Source organism: Mercenaria mercenaria, chromosome 12, assembly GCF_021730395.1.
Source record: "Mercenaria mercenaria strain notata chromosome 12, MADL_Memer_1, whole genome shotgun sequence".
Taxonomy (NCBI): Eukaryota; Metazoa; Mollusca; class Bivalvia; order Venerida; family Veneridae; genus Mercenaria; species Mercenaria mercenaria.
In genome coordinates, this window is record NC_069372.1 from 37,232,427 (window position 1) to 37,260,167 (window position 27,741).

At 34.7% G+C, this 27,741-nt stretch overlaps 1 protein-coding gene across 3 annotated transcripts; it reads right to left on the reverse strand.

Moving 5' to 3' along the window:
• Window positions 1–3,119: 3,119 nt before the first annotated feature.
• Window positions 3,120–25,831, reverse strand: LOC123533690 (uncharacterized). Of its 3 annotated transcripts, none has more exons than XM_053519716.1 (7): window positions 25,684–25,831; window positions 24,592–24,652; window positions 19,646–19,706; window positions 19,194–19,277; window positions 17,308–17,394; window positions 10,669–10,785; window positions 3,120–7,994 (listed from the first exon to the last, which is right to left on the reverse strand). In XM_053519716.1, exons 1-7 carry the CDS (start codon window positions 25,817–25,819, stop codon window positions 5,562–5,564), a joined length of 2,979 nt encoding a protein of 992 aa, XP_053375691.1. In that variant the 5' UTR covers window positions 25,820–25,831; the 3' UTR covers window positions 3,120–5,561. The 3 variants fall into 3 exon arrangements, with proteins under 3 accessions (XP_053375691.1, XP_053375693.1, XP_053375692.1); XM_053519718.1 differs by having other exon boundaries at window positions 19,646–19,942; window positions 20,019–24,652; window positions 25,684–25,771; XM_053519717.1 differs by lacking the exon at window positions 17,308–17,394.
• Between the last annotated feature and the right edge of the window lie 1,910 nt (window positions 25,832–27,741).

Below are 27,741 nucleotides of genomic sequence, written 5' to 3' on the forward strand. Positions count from 1 at the left end.
CAGTGACTCATTACGTGTTATCACAGCGACCTGGTCCTATGTATCACAGCGGTCTGACCCTACGTACCACAGCGGTTTGATACGTCATATTACAGCGGACTGATACGTTGTATGACAGCGGCCTGATATGTCGTATCACAGCGGCCTGATCCTACATATCACAGCGACTTGATACGTCATATCACAGCGGACTGATACGTCGAATCACAGCGGCCTGATACGTCGTATCAAAGCGACCAGATCCTACGTATTACAGCAACCTGATACGTCATATCACAGCGGCCTGATCCTATGTATTACAGCAGCCTGATACGTCATATCACAGCCGACTGATACAACTTATTATTGCGGCCTGATACAACGTTTAACAGCGGTCTAATACATGTACTACGTTTCACAACGGCCTATAAAAGGGCTTACCTGAAAATATTTTAAAGAGCTGGTGCAAAAGAAGAAAAGACTATCACAAAGACAGCAATTTACATCCGATAGATGCTGACCCTATGCTTATAACAACTCAGACACATACGAACATTTTGTTTACACTTACACACTGCTTGTATTCGAAACCTATGGAGTTAAAACTTATTAGCTCTTAGTTCCAATGTACCTGCGCTTATCTAATGTACAGAACATTGCGTGTTTCTCTTTTGTTACAGTACCAGTCTACCACGTCTTCGTATAGATTTTCTAACCCAACCAATAATATACTGGACTGCAATGAGTTAAACGTGTGGAAAATGAGTATAAACTGGAAGAAGAGTCAAGCATGTGCATATTGAATAATCCCATTGAGAATGATTTTGTTAAAACCAAGCAGAAAGCAGTTTAACTTTAAGGTAAAGTGAATGGAAAGAATAAAGCTCAAATAAGGACGGTACTAAATGCATTAAAGTAAACTAGGGTCAACAAATATGTGAAATTTATTACGTTAGTCTATATAGTGTTAATGACTTGACTTGAGAACAATGTCACTGACTTGATGTGAACAACGTAACTGACTTCACTTGTGAACAACCTAAATGACTTGACTTGTGAACTTTGTTGTTAACTTTATTTTTATCATTTACTGCTGAGGCCCGGCAAGGGTGAATTCAAATCTAAACTTTATAACACGAAAAGAATATGCGCTAATTAGCATAAAATGCATTTAAAACAAAGTAAATGAATATATAGTCCCTCAACGTCATTGAATTTCCATGTCTACGTTGTTTTTTCACGTTGGCGTCATTTCCTTTTGAATTATCCGGTTTTTTTTTTGGGGGGGGGGGGGGGGGCGTAATACATTTATGCTTTGCCAAGGAACGCGCATGTATAAAAAAAGTGTTATAACAGCACTTGAGCGCGAGAATCTCTTTTACTCTCCTGTTAAAACACCCCTGAAAAGTGACAAGAACAGCAGTTTTATGCCAGAATTTGTGATAAACAGTGACGTAAAAATTAAACTACGTCATGCTGGTGTGAGAAGGATGACAGGCGCTTTTTAAATCTCTGATAGCAAATATTTCCCACGAGGTATGCTATTGCAAATTAATTTAAGTTTGTTGAAAAAAGAACGATTTTGACTGTAGCATCGATTTATTTCCAAGAAAATGTTGAAAATATAACCAACTTTTTGTTTAAAAAGTGGCCGAACATTTACAACCTCTAGAAGGTAAAATATGCAGGCTAAACCTGTCCGTTATTTTAAGCGCGGGTTTATTGTTTACATTATTGTAAACAGCCGTTAATGATAACAATCAATGTTGCTTGTATTAAAGCACATATGGTACAAATCAATTGTATAAAGCAAAGAAATATTAATGAAAAAACGCAAAAAGTGGCCGAATTTACGACTCGAATCAGTACCCTTCATGACTACCTTGTCACTTTTGCTTTCTTAAAAGGGTGACTATTAATATTAATTAATGAAACGATGTTTGAAAGATAGTTAATATATAGCCTCATCTTACTTTCATGAATATTGTTCAGCTGTTATTTCTTAACCTTTAGCCTGCTGGCGGCATGGGATTTTGCCTTTGCCTAGTGCAGACCAAGATCAGCTTGTACGTCCCTGCAGTTTGCACTGTTTGCTATTCAGCCAGTACATCTTCAGTTAACAACCCTTTGAATAATAAGTGGCACTGCCAAAATTGAATGATAGACCAGTTAGAAATTTAGCAGGGTAGAGTTAATATTGTTACTTGTTAGTGATATAGTTGAAGAAGTATTGCCAATACTACTTAAATATTCTCTCATAATACGGAATAATCTGTGTAATATTGCACCACTGTGTAAATGTAAGATATACATGTTCGGATAAAATATGAGCTAAGTCATAACACCTGACTTGGACACTACCATCGCTAGATCAGACCATGAAACGCTGATGATTTTTTTTTTCACGAAAACATCATTATTACTACGGTCAGTCACGATAATGCACCGGATATCAAATTTATACCATTGAAAGTGAAAGTAATTACGTATTATCGACGTTTTGCATTTATTTACTTCGAAGGTGAACCATTAGTTTTAACGCCGCTGTGCGGACCTCAAAAATGTACTTTTTCACTTTTGTCATTTACGGATGATTTTGTAACCGAACACTATGTAACCTCTCAAGATTTTTAGTGACGTAGTATGATAATGAAGCTTTATGAGCCGTGCCATGGGAAAACCAACATAGTGGCTTTGCGACCAGCATGGATCCAGACCAGCCTGCGCATCCGCGCAGTCTGGTCAGGATCCATGCTGTTCGCTAACAGTTTCTCCAATTCCAATAGGCTTTAAAAGCGAACAGCATGGAGCCTGACCAGACTGCGCGGATGCGCAGGCTGGTCTGGATCCATGCTGGTCGCAAACCCACTATGTTGGTTTTCTCATGGCACGGCTCATGGATAGATGGTTTTAATCAAATTCATGGTTAAGCACGACTGAGAAAAGTCTCAGTCGACATCAAGATCTCATGTATTGCAACTCTTCATTTGAAATTTTAAAAATCAGTAATTTTCAGAGCCCTGATGTAGCAAATCTTTATTCGAACTTAAAACAAGAGCATCGCAATGCGGAGCAATACACGCCTGAAGGTATAACATAATACGTCCCTTCGGGCGTATAAAAATGAGTAATAATCAGAGACCAGTTTACATGGATATTAATCATCAATACATTAACAGAAATATCATCAACTTTCATTTAATTTCACTTTCGAGTGTATGACAAACTATTTCAAACAGACTGATACTTATCAATCGACCGATTATATTGTCTTCGCTGATATAAACAATTTGTATATCCAGACAGAGCATGCTAAAAGCATACACAAAACTGAAACAATATTGCGAAAATCGAACATTAGTTTTTGAAGAGACACTTATTTCAATGTCGTATTTTTATTTTAATTGTGACATCATCATAATTTACTTCTGTACAATACCATATGCAACAAATTAATTACCAGGAATTAAGATAGGTCCAAATATGCAATAACAAACCTTAACTAAAATAGAAGATAGGTACAATGAAAAACTGATGCAATAAATAAGACTCCTTTTAAAATATTTTGCATAATTTCATAACGAATACAGTTAAATGTCTATAACAAACGCTGAAACTATTTTTCCATTACCTGAATACTGTTCCAATGGCTTTATAGGTCAGATGTTCATAACTTACCTCAGGTTTTACTTATTCAACAAGCTATGTCTATACAGAAATATATTTCAAACTATTGCCTATTCAACGTTTAAAAAATGGAGAAGGAAGAAATAGATAATTCGGACATTGTCAATATGACGGCATTAAATCAAGTCCTTGCTCCACCCGTATAAGGTCATTAAAATTGTCGTGAAAGGAGACAATGGAAGGTAATGCTATTGTTTCTACATGCGTTAAACTGCAAAATAATCACTTCAGTAGTGTATTACGTATTGCAAACATTTTAATTAATACATGTACAAACACAACAATAATTACATTACACCAGAACCTAGTCGTCTGTCCAAAAATATTCATTTCACATGGTATAACTGTTCAATAGTTGTCATGATTGTTCCTGGTGTAATTTCGGTTCATTTTCAATGTTTCGCAGTTTTCACATTGAACGCTAACATGTGGGAATAAAGACCTGAGGCCGCATTCATAAAGCATCTTAAGTATAAGTTTTGACTTAAGTTTAAGATTTTACTTAAGTTTGTGGTGATTTCAACTTAAAAGTGGTCAATCACATTTAAACAACATTTAATGACATTTTTTACTTTTTGTATATTCTGGTAGAGAATTATTTAAGGAACAAAAAGACCGATTACATAGCGTTAGATTCCTATTTGAAATGTATATTTTATTATTTTTATAAAATTTTGTAATTACTCCCCTTTAATATGAAAGTATATAAAAAGCTGGGTATTTCTTTTTATTTCGATACAATGTCTAGTTTTACATTTGCATTTGATAGACATATCAACTATTGAACAATCTGAACCAAAATGCAAGTTAAAAAGCTGTGTGTAGCTTCTGAATTCATTTATTTCCAATCTATCTTGATTGCGCAACAAAGATAGGCAAAGGGAGGTAATAATAATTTTTCAAACTTGCGTTTCTAATGAATTCCATCTAAATACATAATTTTTAATGCAAATATTTTACAAATATATTACAATATGTCTAATATTTATACATTTCCTTAGGCAAAGTATGTTTATCAAATGTATACTTATGATAAAATAACTCTATCTTGGTTGGGCAACCAGGATAGGAAAATGAAATTTTAAAAATACCTCCAGTGAAAATCTAATTTGTATTAATGTTAAGTGAACATAAATGAGTGTAAATGATCAGATGCTTAAGTTTCGAACAAATCCGTTACATGGCCAAAATCTGATTATCCACCTTTAAGTCTAAGCAAAAACTTAAGTTCTAGTCATAAAACAGCTAAAACTTAAGATACGTAAGAAATGACTTGTATCTGTCTGAAATTAATGTTGTTTTTTTTAATGTTTTCGTCCACAATAAAAAACAAGAATTACTTATTAAGTTGTTTTATGAATAACAAATACACTTAAATAAAATAAATTTCTAACCTAAGTAATACTTAAGAAAATAATCAATTTCTTATACTTATACTTAAGATGCTTTATGAATACGGCCCCTGTTATCTCAATTAGGTTATTTAAGGGATATTGTAAAGATTCTAGAATAAACACTCAGCATAATTTATGTGTGTTTTCTTTTTTAGTTTGTTTCAATCAACAGTCACGTAAGACCAAATATGTTTACGACAGTTCTCAGTTTGTTCAATGCTGACGGAAAATACTTTTAATGCGATTCATTTAATGTATTTCTCGAATCTGGCTCAACCAACACTCACTTCTCTCACTTGTGGTCATTTTGATGTAATTTATCTAAAAAATTCCTCAATTGTCCAGTTCATATTCGAGTGCGGACAATTTAATTACGTTTATCTAGGTTATTCCTCAGTTTTTATTTTTCATTTCTTAAGTAAGGTCACCTTTAAAAAAAATAATGAAATTTATCTGAAATATTTCTCAATTTGTCGCAATCAGCACACACGTAAGGACTTTTTAATGCAGTTTATCTAGGATATTTCTCAGATTGTCCCAATCAACGCAAACAACAGAACATCGTTGTATTGTCTCAACTAGAGCTCTCAGCGTTGCCTGATCTTCATCTTCGCGACACCAAGTTTGAAGCATTGTGTATATTCTCATGACTGCACTATGTGGATGGTCTTCGACAATGTGTTCTATCTGAACTTGTGATAGCCCTAGTTCAAGACCAAGTAGTTGCCAGTTGTTACCGATGCACTGTGATATGTTGCCAAGTAATTTGTCAGTCAGTTGGCTGTCTGGAATGACTATTATTTTTCTGTTGTCTTGAAACCACTCTCCTTTTGCCTTTCCGACGTTGATATCATGCGTCATCAAATCTGGACATGGAACAAATTTTCTGTTCTCTAAATCCTGTATTGCAACTAAATTTTCACTACCATTTAATCCATGACTCTGATGATTGCATCTTAACCAAATGGTGTATGGTTTTATGTTAGTCTCTTCCTCATTTCGAAGCTTCCGAAATTCATTTGTCATTACAGCTTCAGAAAATCGACGGAAACCGTCTGCTTGTTCACCATCAACATCTGTTGAAGGACAAAGACCAACTACTGTCACCTCGATCTTGTTGTATTTCATTTCAGCTATTCCAGCGTGATCAATGTTCAGCCGAATTATACACATGTCTTTGAAAATTAACGTTTTCTTGCCAGTTTTAGCTATAGGCCACTTACCTATGACAGCTGATACTAAGCGATGATAGACTGTAGGCACGATTGACGAACAGCTGAATAGTATCACATATCGAACGTTTGTCTGTTTCTTTCCATTGACAAATTCGTGAAGTTCTGTTTTCGATGAATGATCTGCTAAAAGACTTGGCACTACAAACCAACCCAGTCCTACCGACCGTTTTGTGTTTTCATCAAAATACGCAGCTTCTGATATAATGTGATGTTTCACAAGAAAAGAAAGCAGAATTTCTTTGTTTTCTTTGTACATCTTGAATTTGTCTTCAGGCTTCCCCCACTGTCGGTCAATCAATTGTTTTTCAAGCCTTCCCTCCGACAGTAACATTCTCCAGAAAGGGCGTACTTCGGGTTCATTTGTGCAGAAACGTTCACATGTAATAATGCACTTGAACGCATCAATGAGATACTGAGGATCAAGTACAACATATTCTGATATTGGATTTTCGTCAAAATAAATAAATGTGCCTTTTGCATGATGGTAACTGAGAAACAATTTTACCTGTTCTATGTCACTCAGTGGAAATTCATTCTCTGAATCTATTGCTAAAACAAACGACAATGAGATAAGCTTTAGGTGCTTTCTTTCCAGCAGCGACTTTTCCAGTTGAATCCACTTCAGTGGTATTTCAAATGTTTCTGACTGTTCCTCTCCAATTCTAATAATTGTTTCACGCAGTGAATTTAATGAAGGATCTTCTCCATCAGTATTATCAATTGCAAAATCTTCGAAATGGAAATGGTTGGAAAGATTTGTGCCATCAAAAATTTGTCTAATGTCTTCAAAGTACTTCCTGATATAATTTACTCTTTCTTCTTTCATTCCTGTAAGTTTATCTTTGTGAGTTCCCACAAGGATAACCTTTGGTAATAAGCCATCTGCGGATCCAACAAACGAATGAATAGAATTCATCCAGAAATTGATGAAATATTTCATATTTCTGCTTTCCGACTCTGTTGAAAACTGGTCCTCAGTGACAATTTGGTTCAAGCCAACAGACAAATCAAACACCAGAAGATAAATTGCTCTTTTGCTGTGAAAGATTGTATGAGTTGCATAGAAAATGTACTGTCCACCGAAATCCCAAATATCAAACACTGTCTGTGTTTCTTTTTTTGGGGATTGCAGATTCGTCTTAAGAGCTTCAGCAAACACATTCGTTTCTTCGGTTGATAACATAGAATTATTTTGCAGATCATCTTCATTTGTGTAACTTATCTTTAATGAATCACACATATTTTCAGCATTCAAAGTATTTGGCAAATCTTCAGTATCTTTACGGAGAGTAGAATCTTTGACGTCTGATGTTTGCGGATGCTGTTTTGAAGTTTTTGTTTCTGGCAGAGCTACATTCATCAGTAAGTGCGTTTTCGTGTCTTCTTCCATCAGTCCATCCTTAGCAGCGACCGAAACTAGACGCTGAACATATTCTGATCCAATAGTGCCGTCTGCTTTGATATAATGCAATTTTCCATCGCTGTCTTTCTTACACTTGTAATGTTCTACAACTATTCCATTTGTACTTGTAATGTCTCTGACGTCTTGTTCCAACAACCTTCTCATTAATGTTGTTTTACCTTGTCTGAAGTTTCCAACTATATTCACTCGAATGGACCTGTCCTTTTCCTTACCAGCTTGCAAAGCATTCTCATAGATGGCTAAAGCATAGGGATCGTGCATGATTCCTTCAGGGACCTGTAAATATTGTAAATACAAATAATCCGTACAACTAAAATACTTGCCATTTTTGATTGTACATTTTCATCTTTAATAGTTAAAGATAAAGTTGAGTATACAACTGATTGCATTAATGGAATATCAGATGACAACCAAGTAAAGAGTATTATGGCTTTTTCAAGATAGTTTAAAGGGATCAAAAAGCACTACGTTTTGTAAACTAAATTTGTCACATATTTCAACTTTATTAATTAGTTAATTGCATAATCTGTCTGTAAGCCAGCTAAAAGCCGGTGGTTAGTGCCTGAGGTTTTCATTCATCATCAAAGCCTAGAAAGTCGCCATGTGATATACACTTTTGTAGGCCTGGCTTTATACCCAACGAAAACAAAACATAAAAATTCATTTATGTTATCTTTACGCAACAAAATAATCTGGACAGCCAACGAGCTTTAATTGCTGAAAACCTGAGCGTGTCAGCTTAAATGTCCTACATAATACAAGTATACAAAATGTACACGGCCACAAAATGTACACGACCCTTCTGGGTTAGTGGTAAAAATTCCGCTACCATTATTTCTAACATAAAACGTCCGCGTACAGAGAAATCTGGATATTATTGGTCTTGCAATGAGATGAAATAATAAGACAAGAGGGCCATGATGGCCCTGTCTCGCTCACCTGAGTACAATTGCTCAAAATGATATGATCAAGTTTTGCCATAGAGCACATAGGCATACACATTAAATATCATCAGGATAAACATTTTCTTGTAACAGTCCCTTTTGACATAGTCAGGGCCAATTTCCATACCATATTTGAGGGTCTTAGGCTCAAATGCTGTATTTTTGCACTAACATGACTATTCTTTACACTGGAAGACTTAAATAACATTTAAAACCAATCCCATTAGATGCTGTTGATATATATTCGTTTACATAAAATAAAGGCTGGTAATTTGTCATAAATTCAGTCAAAGTTATTTACCCTAATTGTCCGGGTTCATCAGATTGCACAAATGACATTTCAAATCAGTATCTTCATTGGTTACTGGGATACACTCATTTTAGTTTGAAACAAAGGGAGGTAAATTTGACATAAAACCAGTCAATAGCTATCTACCCTGATTGCCTTAGTCCAACTAAAGACAAAAATGAAATTTCAAATGAGTTCAATAAATATTTACTGAGATAAATCCATTTTTATTTAAATCAGGGGAGGTAATTATACATTGGTTTATGCATGTAAAAGATACAGAGTACAAGCCTATACAACACTATATTAGTAAAGTATTCATATCGATAAATGTTCAATCAAGAGTTATCTAATATGACTATTGTTTACCATGGAAGACATAAATAATGTTTCGAACCAATCTCATTAGAAGCTGCTAAGGTGTATTCATTTAGATAAAAAAATAAAGGGAGGTAATTTGTCATAAATTCTGTCAATATGTATCTTCACTGATTGTGCAAGTCCATCTGTTGACATAAATGAAGTTTCAAATCAGTATCTTCATTAGTTACGGAGATATACCCGTTTTAATTTGAAAAAAGGGGGAGATAATTTGACATAAAATCAGTCCATAGTTATCTACCCTGATTGTCTCAGTCCAACTAATGACAATAATGAAATTTCAAATAAGTCCTACAAGTACTTACTGATATAAATCCATTTTGATTACAATCTGGGGATATAATCAGATATAAAATAACTCTGGAACCTACGACTGGATCTGACAGATTCGTCATGGAATCCAAGATTTATTGTTGTTGAAGATATTTTGCAAGTTTGTATCAAATCAAACCATAGATGAAGTATCTATATGGCTGCAAATGTCAAAATAGCAAATTTTGGACCTTTAAGGAGCCATAAGTCTTGAACCCATGATAGAATCTGGCCAGTTCAAGAAAAGAACCAATATCTTGTGGTGATACAAGTTGTGTGCAAGTTTGGTTAAAATCAAATCATAAATGAAGCTGTTATTGTGCAGACAAGGTCAAAATAGCTATTTCTGGCCCTTTCATGAGCCATAACTCTGAAACCTATTATGGGACCTGGCCAGTTTAAGAATGGAACCGAGATCTTATGGTGACACAAGTTTTGTGCAAGTCTGATTCAATTCAAATCATAAATGAAGCGGCTATTGTGCAGACAAGGTCAAAATAGCTAATTCTGGTCCTTTCAGGGGCAATAACTCTGAAACCCGTAATGGAATCTGGCCAGTTCACAAAAGGAACCAAGATCTTGTGGTGATACAAGTTGTGTGCAAGTTTGGTAAAAATCAACTCATAAATAAAGCTGCTTTTGTGCATACAAGGTCATAATAGCTAATTTTGGCCCTTTCAGGGGCCATAACTCTGGAACTCATCATGGGATCTTGTCAGTTCTAGAAAGGAACCGAGATCTTATGGTGATACAAGTTTTGTGCAAGTCTGATTCAATTCAAATCATAAATGAAACCTTTATAGTGCAGACAAGAAATTGTTGACGCACGAACGGACGACGGGTGATCATAAAAGCTCACCTTGTCACTATGTCACAAGCGAACACCAGACTTTCACATGGTAACTTGAAGGATTAATGTATGAGAAAGTTAAAGGAAACTGAATCGGCTGAGAAAACTTTAAGTCACATCGATTTCCCTTTGTGGCCGCGTACTGTATTTGCTACAGAATCAGAAATGTGTTACCTTTTTACCAACAATTCTTGCTGCAACAGTTTTTATTAATGTATTTATTGCTTCCTGGACATGGGCGTTGGTTTTAGCACTGACTTCGAAGAATTTTGCACCACATTTAGAAGCTAGCTGAAAACAGGAAAAAAATGATTAAAGAATACTAACAAATAAATATCGAAAAATGTTACAACCATGCACATTTCTAATATTTTGGTCTGACTTCGAATCGCTTATCTGTTATTTTTCTTTGGTCAAACCTTGCCTTGTCAGGATGTTAGGAGCGGATATCTACAGTTCTAACAAAATGTCCGCTGCGGCTGAAAAATGTTGGGAGTGGCACCTGAGGTATTCCTTAATCCTCAAAGATTAAAGCCGGACAGTCGTCATATGAAGAGATGGTACCTGAAAATTCATATTCGTCTTTACATGTTATTTTCGGTGTGAAGTGACAGCTAAGTACACAATTTACTAAATATTTTGATGCTTTTCCTGCTCTTCAAGTTATAACAGAAATATTTGATATTTAAAAAATGACCTTCTTAAAATATCTGAAGCAAAATTGACAACTCTTGTATTGACAGTTTTTCATTCCCCAGATATAGTCTATTTCTAAAGTCTAAACAGCTAAATAAATTCAGTAGAGAATGATGTAAGTTTAGTCTGCTTTCAACACTTTGAAAGAACCTATACTGATTTTTTTTTGTCTTTTAGTAAATTCAAAAGCCAAGACTAGCCAAAACTCATGACAAATTTTGAGTGAAAGAGAATGACATGTTCTTGATTATAAGCTTACCAAAAACCACACAAACAAATGACCTGAAAGAAGTTATTAAAGATTTTATAATGTAAACAAACCCCTATAACATTTTACCATCAATATTTTTTCACTCATGAATGCACTCAGTTCAGGCGATAATTGTTGACATAATTGTAAATGAGAGGCCCCAACAGAAATCGTTTTTCTAGTAGTGTAAAAAAGGTTTATTATAGTTTGTTTTAGGTAGAGGACCTGTTACGAAAATCGTCAAATTATGTATTTTACATAATGCTTTTTCAGCATTTTTCGTTTTTTTATGTAAAGCAATGATCGTGGTAAGGTAAAGTTACGTCCATAGAATGTTGAACTGCTTACAAATACATAATAACACGGAAATTGCAGAGCGTCTAATTACCTATCTACTATCTTAAAATATTGCAATTACATTTGATGACAGTGACTTTTAATATTACACTATTTTCAGCAAAGTTCTCCTGAACAGTCAGAGAAATGCCTTAAAATTAGTAAAGCATAAGAAACGAAACACTTGATTAATGATTAACTGAAATGCTACATATAACAACAGTCTACCTATGTTGTTACACATATGTGATACAAATTTAACTTCTCGGTATTTTCTCATTGTTGGATATACATTTTGCAATTTAATATATCAAATTTCGAGTAAACCAAGATAAAAATAAAACTTTAGCTAAAAAGCTTAAATATCTGAGATGACGTTTCTTAATGTAACATTTCTTCATTATTTTGTTTTTGTTTTATGCACTACAAAACTTTCTAGCAGGGCCTCAGCACAACTTATAAAATAATTGTCAGTGTAAGCCATGAGAAAAGTGTGCATGTTGTATATCGAATACAAAGAGTTTTAAACAAATGTAGGTCATATTTTGTCTGCCTGATTAGTTGTTGGGAAACGGACCTATTTATAATTCGACGACAAAAGTGAGGCGTGACTTATCCGCTATCCTCTGCGTTTAACGCAGTATTGTTTTGAGCTAAAAGTACAGACACGCCTCGATACATAAAGATGATCTATAGTTTTCCTTTCAATTTTGACCATTGTCTTATGTTGGCTTCAGTTTACTGGTCAATTCAGAGTTGTATCCCTTAGATTTTCTTGGGTAGGGACCATCTCTACCATATGCTCTACATTGTATCGGTTTGCCTTGAGGCCTTCAATCCCAGAAGCTGCTTTAAGGATACACAATGGAATTAATTGGCATTGTTGACTTTTTTTTGCTATTATGTGATATAAATTCATCATACTTTCATTCAACAGATGCAAAAAAAAATGAATTTAAAAGTTCAAATATAAAACCTGTATTGGACGAATTTGTAGGTTAAACAGTAAATAGTAAACATTTGACATGTGTTTACAATAACACCTTTCTGAAAAGAACAGCCAGGTATTTCTGGCCTATCAGCTTCGCATTTGATTTCCTGAATCTTTGTACTACGATCATCCAATGGATGGATCCGTAAACCGATCAATAAACTCCGCCCCTTAGTTACTGTTGCTGCTTCCCACAAGCTTCTTTCAAAATGGCGGATTAATGTACATTAGCGATTGGCTCGCTAGAACGTATTTCAGATGATATCTATGTAAAATACTTACAAAAATGTGAATCAAAATGCACAAATATAGCTGTCAAGGAGGCTTAGTTGTTTTACTAAAGATTATGTACATTACATTAAGGTTGACTCAGAAGAAACCACGGTAAAAGTTAGCGCCAAATACTGGCGTTATCAAAGAAAAAACACTTTCCGTCTTTGCTAGATATTCCTGACAGGAAAAAATATTGAGTCCTTATGCAAATACATGGTATAATTATAATCTTAGTTATCTTTTAAGCAACATGTGAAAAGAAATTACGTCTTTGATTACTATATAAATTATTTGATCAAAATAGTATGTCCACTTCTGTCATATAGAGACTGTCCACGCTATGCTTATAGGATAAAAATATCAAACATCATGTCCAGTCACATATGTGTAAGTGATTACTTACATCAAGATAACATTTTCAACTGATAAAAAATCTATTAATTGGTTCCATAGCTTTATATTAACGTTGCGTAATACTCTACTGTTCTTATTTTACAAGTATGTTTTGCGATCGCGCTACTGTTGCAATTGATTGTGGACCTGTCGATCACCGCTGTGATATCAATTAAGTTAATTATTCCCATTATATTATAATATACATTTGTAAAATATCACGCAGTTGTCTTAAAAATAAACATATGTCCATGCTTGGTGTATATTTCAGAACTAATCTTTGCGTGAAAACTTACACAATTTTGAACACCTGGTAGTCATACTAAATTATTTTTAGCGCGGCCGGGCATTGCTCGCATATCATAGGGCTGATTAAATTTTCTCCACAATTAAATTAAACAAATTTCAGACCAGCAAAGTTAAACAAGTCTATCACAGCAACATGGCACAAGCCAAAAGGGACAAAGATCTTGCCGAAACGTATTAACCATATTTTTGTTAGACCGGTGGAAACAAGGAAACGAAAACCTGTGATCTGTTTACCTGACAGTTCATATAATTAAATATGTCTTTATTTTGCAAGCAAAACAAAAAATAAGAATGAAAAAAGAGAAAACAAACAGATAAAATGAATCCATTTGCATTTATTGTATCATAGTATTAATGGTAGTTATGAATAAATTACGTTAGTCGTAAGGTAAAATAAACATATGAAACAAAAAAATCAGCGACATTTTAAACCGTATCGACATGTGCGTATATTTATTTTTTTTTTCAAATTGCATTTAAAAGCAAGCACAGGAAAATCGGTTTAAACTTATCAATTGTCAGACTTCCTTGAATAAAACAGAATGGTGTCGAAAATGGTGATACTGTTGTCATACTTGCTGTCTGCAAATATGAAAGACATAACATCATAAATAATTAGAAAGCATTAAAATTCACTCCCGAATATTTATCTTTATGCTCTTGATTTAATGTCTGATTAATAAAAGCTTACGTTTTATCCTTGAAATAAAGTTAATGTGCCGTGCACTGTCCAGATCTTATTTATATGTTTGAAAAATGATTTTGGTATTTTATGTAAAATTAATTTACATGTATATGTTTTGACTTTATTTATGACTCGTTCAATGTGCGCTCTATGTTTAACATTTTTCTGTGTAAGAAGATTGGTCGCTTAATTCAACATTTTTATGCAGTATAGATAACATACAGCCACATGCGAAAATATAGATCATACTTTTAATTGCGAGAATATATTGCCGAAGAAGGTTAGCTGTTACTTTTATATGAAATAAGATATAAATGACGTATATATTTAATGTCATGAAGTTGAACTGAATAATTCTGCGATCGGCCTAAATTAAAATAAAGCAAATTCATATTAAAATTCCTATCACAGACAAATGAGTAAAGAGAGACAGACGATTCATGATGTATTATGTATATTATTATATTATACCATGCACATGAGTGACACACACACAGCAGTTTCAATATAAAGTTTATTAGAATTACATTAGAGCAGATTGCTTATTGATCCGCTTAACGTTCATTGCTTACATTTTTCTAACTCGGCCTTTGATTTACGGAAAAAATAAATCTTCCCCCTTCTAGCCTTTCCGGGTACCGCTCGTCGGCATTACATATTCCTAACGCACACCTCAACGCCACTTCCTTCGAAATAAAAATGTATCAAACTTAAAAGAATAAGTCAGTAACGGTTTCCAAGTGAAAGCTTGTGGGAAGCAATGGCTGGTTAGCAACAAGGTAAGTGCACTGAATAATCCGCGTTATCTTATTGGTCAATATCATAGATAACAATTAGTTTGATTGACAGCCCGGATCCATCCATTAAGACTCCAGAGAGAGCGTTATTGGGAGTGTTATTGCTTTGATGTAACCGAAGAAAATAAATGACTGATTTTCACCAGGTAAATATAACTGATTTTGACTGGCTGTCTTGGTCATTTGTAAATAAGTGTTAATAATGTTCAAACTGTCGACCTATTAATATATGAAATTGAAGAATGAAGTAATCTGACTTGTTGGTAGAAAAATAAAGGAAGCTCAGTCTTTGATGAAGGATGAGTCTAGAACTATATAAAGGTCATAAGATACATTTTTGCCTTTTTCTCAGAACAGAAATTTGCAACTTTGTGAAGTTATTTAATTCCTTTATCTAATGAAGGAAATTGCTTACATGTACAAATTGGCAGTCTGTTTTAGAAGGGAGGTCTATGAAAATATATCATGGTGTTGTAATAAATCAACCCATTCTTGAATTATATCACTTTCAGTTCAGTGAGAAAAGAATCGGAGACCCAGAAATGATTGATTTCTGTGTAACTCTTTTTTTGTTGTTGACAATTTAGAGAAAACATTTGATGCACTTATTTTATGGGACATCCACACTGCACACAAAATCTTTGCTCATTTGAAGTACTGATGAGAAAGTTGAACCTGTTTGAATATAACAATAGTTTACATATTTTGTTATCTTAAGAGAATCTTGATGCATCAAATCAATCTAAAACGTTCCCCTTCATTTTTGTATGCTACATAGCATGCTTTTTCTTTAGAAATGTGGAAGAAAACCATACTAAAGCAAGGCACATCCTCACTCCTTAATGTGTCCTTAATCGTCATCGACTAAATATCCGACTACTTCGCTTCCAAAGATGAAATGGAAATAACCCAATTTCTGAAGACAATGTCACAGCGAGTAAAAATAGCTGGCCCTGATATCAAAGCATGATTACAGAGCAAAGATGCCATGTTAATTATATCTGAAATTTTTTCTCAATTCAATATAGACGGCAGAGGTGATGTCTGATTTAGACGAAGAGGTGCTAAGGGGTGTGAGAGGTTTTGCATACTTCATATTACCTCTCATGAACAGACTTCAGTTAAACAGAGGCTGCTACTGTTTTGCCTGGTTGTGTTATATGTTTCTAAAGGATCTTCTCACATAATTTATAATCAGTGTGTATTAAGAAACAGTCATTTTTATGCTTAAAATCAGGCTTCCAGCTAAAGTTGCTAATTAAATTTGTTTCCATTTGCGATAAACACTTGAGACTAAATCTTGCAATTTGTAACAACAATAAAATCTTCGAAGGTATAATTTCTCGTCTCGGACTATCAGCTAAGGTAGCGAATATATGTCTTCGCAAAAAGATATGATTATACAGCCATATGATTTTGTTTTAACGCTCTCGTACAGATATCATTGTAATCTTTGGTACAATTTTAGGGATAATGAATGCACCTACAAAATTTCGATCAGTTTAAGATATCATCGCCTAACTCTCATTGTGCGCCAAAGTGTCATTTTGAAACTTATGATACAAAGTCATTTACCGCTGGATTGCACTCAGACAGAGCTATCTACTAATATCCTTACAAGATTGAAAGCCCCGTTAAAGACCTTTTTTATGTTTTATCACATAATGTGATAACTTTTTTTGTTTCATCATATAGTGAGTTAACTCCCTTTTTAATTTAAATATCATAGTAGCCTATGTCTATTTACACTTTACTGAATAAGCGGTATATATAGATAGCTCACTATAGTTAAGAAAACAGCTGACCCTTTTTTTTCCCAACTTTGAACTCTCTCCAAAATAGAAAAAAATAACGACAAGACACTCCAATAAATTTTCCAATTATCTAAAATATTTAAAATGAACAATGAGCACCTTTAACTTGTCTTTTTTTATATATAACAAACAACATGACGCTGAAACTTTGATGCTGATGTCGAAACTTCCAGGACGTTTTTCTAGAAATAGAAAAACACTTAGCTCACTGTAAGAACAAGAAATCGGTGTGTTCTGCAATGAATTGGTACTGATTCATTAAAACGTACCTTATAACCTCTTAGAGCGCTAACCTCTCTTTCTTCCTCCAAATCAATCTTATTGCCTACAACCATCTTCTCACAGTTAGCTGGTATCTGTAATGAAAATTAGTAATGCTCATAATTGAGACAAGTCCTGTTATCCAGTTCTACAGATTAAAGGTTACTAATTCAAATCTTTTTTCTGTTTCATACTAAAAAACGACCATTCCATGTCTTATTTAAGTATCTTTATAGAACATCACTGTTTCCTTCACCAATTTTCCTGAACATTCTACCACGCAATTCACGAAAAAAAAAAATGAAAAAGAAAATTGGGGGTTGAATAGTTCCTAGTGAAATGTTAGTCACAGGTTGTCTGATACTTTAACAATGTTCCATATTTGCTCTTGTCTGCACAATAAACCCATGCTTTTGGTTTCGAAATGCAAAACTCGTCATCACTGGAGTATATATAACATTGAAATCGTTTTATTCCACGCAGATTGCATTCTAGATGTGAAAAGTGTGTTTAAGCACCCGTTCTACATAAAATTGTGCAACAATGAAAAAATTAGACTCCATTTACTTTGGGCAACTTTCAAACCGAGGCCAAGGAAGCATATTTGTGATCCTATTTCGAAAAGGAGGTGTCTATCTTTGGTTATCGACTTTGCAAGCTTAAGTATTTCGCTCTGAATTGACAATTGATCTGTGTCATGAGGTTTGGTGACTTGTTCGTATAAATTATGTCTGTCAATGATAATGTACGTTTGAAACTTGTATCATAGTGGATCTCACGTATGGTAAAACTAGCTGTTTAGAATTTAATTATTTCCATGCACACTCAAAACAGAAAACTCTAAGGAAGCCTGCTTCTCACTACATTAATTCTAATTTCTTGACTTTTTTTTAAAAAAGCTATCAAAAGTAGTAGTGAAAAAATGATTTAGCTCTACACATTATACAGACAAAACTAGCCCGGCTCCTTAACTTCATTTTGAAGACAAATCACAACAGCTCCAAGAAACTAGGTAGGGGATAACCAAAGAAACATTGCTGTGAAATTATTTTGAAATCTGACCAGCGGACTTTAAGAAAAGTTCCAAAAGTTTCCGTTCCTTTTGGCCATAAGAAAAATCAGAATAAATTTAAAGCTTGGACAGAGAATCGCTCGCGGACATTGCCGTGAAATAATTTTTAAATCACAGCAGGAGATTCAGAGAGGATGATGTTCGATTTTGTTTCATGTAGAGATAAATGGAACTTGGCCAGTTCTCTTTTTGCGAGACAAAATGATTTGATGAAGTTTATTAAAGGGTCATCAAAACATCATTGCTGTGGAATCATTTTGAAATCTGACCAGCCGTTTCTGACATTTTTCCATATAAACATGTAGCGAAATTAGTCCCATCCCCTGGCAGCCATGCCGTTAAGGACACTGATTTGAATAAATTTATTAAAGAGCAACCCATGAAATATGTTTGTGAAATTATTTCAGAATCGGGCCGGTGCTTTATGAGATGATTATTTTAAGTGTTTCATTTTGTTTGCCGTTGCAACCAAAATTGTTTACGTATGATATATATTAAAATTGATGGAATCTGCAAGGTGACTATTAGAAAACCTTCCTGTGAAGTTTGGTTGCAAATGCCCTGTGGTTTAGAAGGAGACTGTGGACGGCTGACAGACGAACTGACGGACGAATGACGGACTTCTAACGATTCTAAAAGCTAACCATGTGCACAAGTAAGCTTAAAGGACAAAGAAATATATAAAGTGTATTTTTAATATAATCTCGTACAAAATTGTGTGTATATTCAAGAAAGCTAAATCGTGTTCTACTTCTAATCTACAAGGAAATCTAAACAATACAGAAAAAATCTTATACGAAAATAAAATATCCGGTACAATACCCTGTTTATTATATATTGTTCTATCCAATGAATATTGTCTTCAAACATTTTTCCGTCGGTTACGTCATACACAAACAAAATGCCCTGAAATAAAGGCAGAATACAATACCGATTGCATATTGATATACATAGCACATTGTTCAAAAGAAAGATATGGTAATTAGAGATAATATTTTTGTCATGTTAAGCATCTTGAATAACACAATGAGAGTTTTCTCCATATCATTTAAGCTGAGATAGCCCACACATCGTTTCAAGCACAGTAAAGCTTCCGTTTTTATCATTTGAAAGCTGAAATATTCCACAATCTTAAAAAGCACAATGAAACTTACACTTTTACCACATGAAAGCAGAAATATCTACTACAGTATCTAAATCAAAATAAAACTTACATTTATACCATGCAAACGCCGAAATATCACATACATCGTTTAAATTACAGTAAAACTTACATTTGTACCACTAAAAAGCCGATCGTACATACTTTCAAAACGTTTTTTACCAGCAGTGTCCCTGAAGTGATATTAAACGGTGAAAAATTACATAAAGCTATGTTAATGAAATATCATCAACTGAAATCATGTAAAATAATGAAAAGACTGACCGAAACTATATACAATTTAACATCAAAATGAAAAAAAAATGTACTAATTGCGCAAAGACACTTTACCTCTATTTCTTGAAAACATAATCAAACAAAGAAACTGTGCCTATGTTTCTAATAACATAAACGTACCAAAATAATCTACCTTTGTCTGATAACATAATCAAACAAAGACACTGTGCCTATGTTTCTAATAACATAATCGTACCAAAACAATCTACCTCTATGTCTGATAATATAATCGAACAGAGACACTTTGTCTCAATTTCTAATAACATAATCGTACAAAAACAATGTGCAGCTATTCCTAATAGTATCATCGTGCAAAGACATTGATATTTTAAGCAATTTTTGTAATGTATCATAATGTTTAAATTTCTTTTTCTCAATGTGCTAACCAATTGTTTATCTCTGCAAAGAAAATAAAATGGCCTCCGTCAAGGGAGAATTCTATGAGATTTCTGTAATACATTTCCTTTTTGATGGGGTATGAATCAAGTGTAAATTGTTAGTATTACTTGAATTTAAGTGGCAAGAACATATTACTACGGTATTTTCTCGTAATGTGAAGTCTGCTACGTACAACTGAAGGTGGATGGGAAATGGATTCAGTGTTGTTATATTTTCTGGTCCTCAGAGGGGTTAAAGGTCAAGTATGGAATGGGTACTGACATTCCTTATTTTGATGGAATTAAATTATATCAGAACAAGAGTGGCAGACTGTCACAAAATACGCCCGTCATCGAATTTAGCCTAATTCAAGGGTCATAATCCAAGAGTGCCTGGGGCGATTTGGCTGGTAATCGCAACTGGCCGAGATATTTTGCCCACAAACATTGTCAGCAAGTTTAGTGAAAATCGGATGAAAACAGTTCGACTAAGACAGCGGACAAGGCTAAATTCGCAGATTTTCGAGTAATTCAAGGGCCATAATTCAAGAGTGCCTAAGGAAAATTAGCTGGTTATCGAACTTGGGCGAGATATTATGACCATAAACATTGTCACTTAGTTTGGTGAAGATCGTATGAAAACTGTTTGACTTAGAGGGCGGACATGGCTAAATTTGCAGATTTGGAAGTAATTCAAGGGCCCTAACTCCAGAGTGCGTCGGGCGATTTGGCTGGTTATCGAACCTGGCCGAGATATTATGCCCACAAACATTGTCACCATGTTTGGTGAAGATCGGGTGAAAACTGATTAACTTAGAGGGTGGACAAGGCTAAATTTGCAAATTTTGAGTAATTAAAGGGCCATAACTCAAGAGTGCCTAGGGGATTTTGCTGATTATCGAACTTGGCCGAGATATTATGCCCGCAAACATTGTCACCAAGTTTGGCGAAGATCGGATGAAAACTGTTTAACTTAGAGGGTGGACAAGGCTAAATTTTCTGATTTTGAGTAATTAAAGGGCCATAACTCTAGAGTACCTGTAGCGATTTTGCTGGTTGTCGAACTTGGCCGAGATATTATGCCCGCAAACATTGTCACTAAGTTTGGCGAAGATCGGATGAAAACTGAGTTAGAGTGCGGACATGCTTTTGGACGTCGACCGCCCACTCGCCCGCCCGTCGCCACGGGTGTTCACACAATACGCCCCGCTCTTCCAGAGACATGCGTATCAAAAACAGTCTAAGAAACTACATGCACTTTAAGTACATTAAGTATAAAGGCTTTGCTAAACTGTATCTATTTCCACCACCAAAGTGATTAGTTTTTAATTGATTAATGTTATTACTATTTTATTTGATAACAAAATAATAAAAAAATCCTCAATCATTATGCTGGATGTCCTTGTATTAATCTTCTGATTCCCAGGAAATATGTCACAAAAGTTTACTAACCCTGTTTGAAGCTGAAATGTGTTAATAAACTATTAAAAGTATTATTAAACAATTAATTATACTGTACGACCACATTACCCGACACTCATAAAACCTTACCAGTATGTTGGCCAACTAACTTGCGTATTTCTGATATTTACAATTAGAGTTATTGGGATTGTGACCACACACGAAGATGATGATTATAAAGAAATACTTTTTAATTTCAAGTCATTAAGCTTTCGAAAAAAATCAACATGAAAATAATTCCAAGTATAACAACTTGGTGACCTTGACCTTGAGTATAATAGGCCCAGCCCCTGCACATACTTTGTTTATATGATGGACAATGTTTATGTGAAGTCACAGTAAGATGTAAGCAATAGTAACAAAGATATGACAGAAAAACAAAGGTTGCCGAAAAATGTTAACCTTAAAAATAACCTAAGTAAATATCTAGGTGGCCTAGACTTTAGGTATAATGGGCCCAGCCCCTGCACATACTTTGTTTGTATGCTGGATAATGTTAATGTGAAGTGACAGTAAGATATAAGCAATTGTAACAAAAAAAAAAGGTTGCCGAAAAACTTTAACCAAAAAAGCTCACGCCGACGCAGGCGCCGACGCCGAGGCAAGTAGAACAGCAACCCTATTCTCCAAATAGTAGAGCTAAATATATATATATCACCAGTTTTTGCAAAATTCCATTTAGAACGGAAACTTTTATCATATTTTTGTCACTGCTAGAATGCATTTAGCCAGAATTTAGGTATACTGCTCGTTTGATTAACCAGAAGTTACAGTGTAACGTCGTTGATGGCAAAACTATAGTGAAGGAACCAGCGTGGGAGCTATCTGGTCCAGTCGCTTAATGGCGGAGATGTTTCTGAGCACTTAATTTTCACTAGCTCTAAATTAAAGCTGGTTTCTTTTTTTTCTTTTACGGCCCCAAAATGCGTAACCATTAATAAAACAAACTTCATTATAAGAAGTTTTTTTCTGTATTTAGCTATTTTGTCCCTTGAAACGGGGCTATGCGAAACCAGTCAACGATGTTACATACCAAGTTAGATGAAGAACCACCATGTAGGGCATGAGAAAAAGTCATTTAAAGGGTTTTCTATTTTTAGCTCTAACGATCCCGTAAAGGGCTCAAGCGCCGTTTTAGGGGAGAACAATTACAAGAGAACGCTACAATAATTCTACAGACCAAATTTGATGGAGACTCACTCAGTGTTTAATCAGAAGAAGTCACGAACATGTTTGTCTCTTTTCTGAACGTTTGTTTGTTTTGGGTTTAACGTCGCTTTTCAACAGTATTTCAGTCATGTAACGGTGGGCAGTTAACCTAATCAGTGTTCCTGGATTCTATACCAGTACAAACCTGTTCTCCGCAAGTAACTGCCAACTTCCCCAAATGAATCAGAGGTGGGGGACTAATGATTTCAGACACAATGTCGTTTATCAAATAGTCACGGAGAACATACGCCCAGCCCGAGGATCGAACTCACGACCCCGCGATCCGTAGACCAAACTCTCTACCTACTGAGCTAAGCGGGCGGGCTCACAACGGAACGAGCACACCTACTTGAACAAGGATCATAAGGCGAGGACCTTACAATGATGTTACCCACCAAGTGTGATGAAGTGGTTCATGAGAAGAAGTCATTTAAACGTATTTCATTTTAAGCTCTAGAACTAGCCACAGACAAAGTTTAATTAAGATTCAATCAGCAGTGCATCAGAAAAAGTCGTTTAAAGGTTATTATCTCCTAATTTTAGCTGCAGTAGCCTCTAAAACAGGTCAAGTGTCCTTACTTGATCAAACTTGGTACTAAACCTTATCAAGCTGCTCCAGGTCAAGTTAAATGAAGACCCGTACAACGGTTCTTGCGTAGAAGTTTTTAAAAGGTATTTCTATTTTACACTAAAAAAGGCTTCATCTATAATAATTATAGATTAAAAAAAAACACTTTATGCTAAGCATTTCTTGAAATAATAAACAGAATCGATAACATGATTTCAAAAGGTAATGGATGGACAATAAAGTCAGTAGATTCCCTTTTTTGAACAAATTTTGGAGAGGAGCTGACTATGAGTTTGATTAAGCTCCTGCATTGCTCAAGTTTGATAAACATTTATCTAGCAGTTGTTCAAAGGTATTTCATCATTTCTAGCGGCTCCTAGAAGGAGACAAACATCCCTATTTGATCCAGCTGATGAGAGGTCCTTATCATTATGCTCCAGATCGAATTTAACGAAGATCCATCAAGCGGTTCATAAGAAGAAATGGTTTAATAATATTTCTACTTTTAGTTCAAGCGGCCGCTAAAAGAGCTTAGCGACTCAATTTGAGGAAATTTGGAAAAAGGTCTTTAAACGATCCTTTAGACCCAGTTTGATGAAGATCCATCCACCAGTTCATCAGACGAAATTGTTTAAGGTATTTCTATGTTTAACTCTAGAAGCCCCTGAAAAGGGTTAAGCGCCTCCATTTGAATACATTTAGAAGAAAAACTTATGATGACACGTGACTCCAGACCAAGTCTGATGGATTTATGGGAAAGAAGTCATTCAAAGGTTTTGTCTTGTGGCTTCTAAAACGGGCAAAGCATATCATTTTTGAACAAATTGGTAGGAAGTCTATGCCAGGATGCTACTGACCAAATTTTTTGTAACACTTTTCAGTAGTTACAGAGGAGAAGGTTTTTTTTTTTTTTTTTTTTTAAAAAGTGTTGACGCAGTACACAGGACAACAGACGACGGAAGACGGACCGTCTACCTAACACTAAAACTCAGACACAATGAACAAATCAGTTGAGCTAAAATACCCCCATAGTTATCCCCTTAAACATGTGTATCAAAATTAAGCACGAGTTCTGATCCAATGAATTAAACGTCTACAAGTAATATTTTCTTGAGCATATTAACTATACTTACCCAACTAACTAATAAAACAAAGCAAATACATTACCAAAATTGTACTTGGAATTTTTCTCCATCAGATTTAAATGACGTTTTATAGAGATTATATCCTGAAATATAAATAATAAAAGAAAAAACTAATCTTTTGCACTTCTGCAGATTATGTTTGCATGGCGCTTTGAAAATTTAGAAGATAAAAGTTTTTCGAAAACATCCTAACGTTATATTTTTTCACATGCTTGAATAGAGCGAAATATTAAGTTTGAACATCACTAAATCCTCCTATTCTCTATTTCATATCCATTTAAATTCATTTACTTGATATCGTTATTTCGACATTTTTAGGAAATCAGACTTGAAAAGATTCTAGAACTTTAAGTATTGCTATAGAAAAGAAAAACGGGTGTTAATTTTCATATATTAAGAAGGTTACGCTTCATCAAATACAATTGCTTATTTTCGCTAATTTCAACGTTTCGAGACAAAACAAAATCTTGCGCCGCACTTTGATCTAGCATGTGACAGAAGGGGCATGCAGATTTCTATCTAATGCTACTAATACATATCGAAACGCAGCAGAGTGAAGCAAAACACTATGGTATTGAGAGGTATAATGAAGATTGGGATTATTTATATTTTGAACTGCGTAGGCTTTCATTTGACTTGGAAGTGATCAGACTTTTTTCCTTTAAAATTCAAGCTCTTCATGAATAAAACTGTATGCTCAAAAAATTCTGTTGCTAAGTCTCTGTAGGGAGAGAGTTTCCTTCATTAACTATATTATATAATTTTATATCTATATTTAGCCGCCATATTGGTTTTAGCGGAATAAACATTTGTTGGTGTCTATCTATATCCTCGACAACACCTTGCTTACTCTTTATACGTATAAGAAGGTATTTCATCAACATTCTGATGAACACCCAACTTCATATTTACCTCATTTTTAGAAAAATATTACAGATGAAGAATGCGGCTTTATATAAATAAAGGTTTCAATCCTAATAGAAACACACGTTATTATTGCTAAAAGAGCTTGATATCCTGTCTTGTTACATCAATAATTTTTATGTGTTTGGTGTTGTACAAATAATGTACTTGCTGGCAGTTTTTAAGACAGTACAATCAAAAAATTACTTACCAATGGTTGGATATGTGGAATCAGTAAAATGACCGTTTGCAAACCTATTACATAGCTCTGTTTTGCCAGAAACACCTAGACCCATGACCATAATTTTGATCTCATGCTGTTTTTTCCTCGAAAATATGGACTTCATTTTGATTGATGAATCCTTCAAGAAAATAAAACAGACATATAAAAGAAGCCATATATATAGAGAGAGAGGGAGAGAGAGAGAGAGAGAGTTTACATTATACCAATTTGACAAAGCACCTAGCATGCAGACGAGCGTGGTTATTTACAGCAAATCCATCAACTCAATAAAACTAGTTTCACTCTGTGTTATATGCACACCAGTATTGCACTACACATTGGAACTGCTTCCACATTTGCATATAATACTCAAATTTCTGTTATCATGTCTCACAAACCATCAGTGAAATTTTAGTGTTTTAGACCAGAGAAGTTATTATATGCTCTTTAAAAGGTAACTGGATCAATCATAGTCACGCCAATTTTTTATCTACAAGACTCGTAATGTTTATCTTTAGAAAGTTTTCAGCATGTGCACGTACGTACATTTACGTGTATACGTTCAAATATTACCTCTAACACCTGGCAAACATCGCGTCTGTGTGATATTTTACGGTAAATATAGGTTTATTAATTTACAGTACTGTTCGCGAGTATTGACCTGACACTCGTGAATATTCCGTTTATTTCCATAAATAAGTTGTTTGTGTCACAACGCGAATTTCTATATTACAGTTATCAAATCAACATCATCATGCCGTATTAGTAGATGTCTGTGCCAGTAAAACGTTAACGAGTCTTTTGCTACTTTAACTAGTGTGTGTGTGTGCGTGCGTGCGTGAGTTTGTAAACGCTGCCAACTGGGTAATTTCGTATGAATACACACCAACGTAGTGGGGATACGCCTCGAACCGGGGAATTCCCCGGTTCATTTTAACAATACCGCGTTATTCCTGACCTTCACATTAGTCATATCTCGAAATTTGAGCTGATTCTGAGCGATAGAAATTCATTCCCCGGTACGCCGGTTCTGGTCATACACATATCTACGGAAGCCTATTAGGGACATTTTGTCTTAGTTTTTATGCATAACCTCTTATGTATGACATATTATGTGTTACGTGTTATCAGTTACCTCTTACATGTTACGTATTACCTCTTAGGTGTTATATCTTGTGTGTTACTTAAGGTTAGATTTGCCTAGTTCTCAATAGGGAAACACAATTGGCGGACGTAAACGATTACTGCCTGTGGCACTTCACCCCTTTTGGTGACCACTAGAGCTAAAACTAGAAAAAAGCGTTAAACGACCTATGCTATGAACAGCATGATGGATTTTGATCAAACTTGCTCTGTACCACCATTATAAGGTCATTTCCAGATTTGTTTCAAAACGCGCAATAATCCCCTTTTAGGGGCCTCTAGAGCTAAACACAGAAATACCTTTAAACGTTTTTTTCATGAAGTCTTTTGCTGAATTTTCATTAACCTTTGTCTGTAGTTTAAACACTGGGCATCTGATCCCTTTCTGAAGCCATTAGAGACAAAAATAGAAGTACCTTTAAACAGCTTTTTCTGATGACCACTTGTTTACCATGTAGGCAATACTAAATAGCTAGGACAAGGTCTTTAGCTCAGTTATGGCGTTTTCTTTTGGCATACAATTCCATATTTTTTTAAAAAAAAATGCTTGATATAACTTCGAAACTTTGAACTCTTGCTTACCATCATGGCCACACATTGCCATATAGTGCAAGATATATCCTGATCCACAAATACAGGTAGATTGTTTGTCTTATCTATGTTTTATCTTTTGTCAGATATTTTGAACCAATACTTCCATCAATTCTACGAATAGTCTAGTGCGTTGTCAACCGACAGCTTTTTTTATTATTGTTTTATGAGAGACCTAAAATTGTTCTTGTCAGTACGTCTGTCCGAATATATGTCACGTATTTCTAAAAAAGTATTTAACCTAGAGTCACCAGACCGAGAATTGTTATTAAACATGTTACGTTGTACTTCTGGTGTTGCGGTTTGAGATTT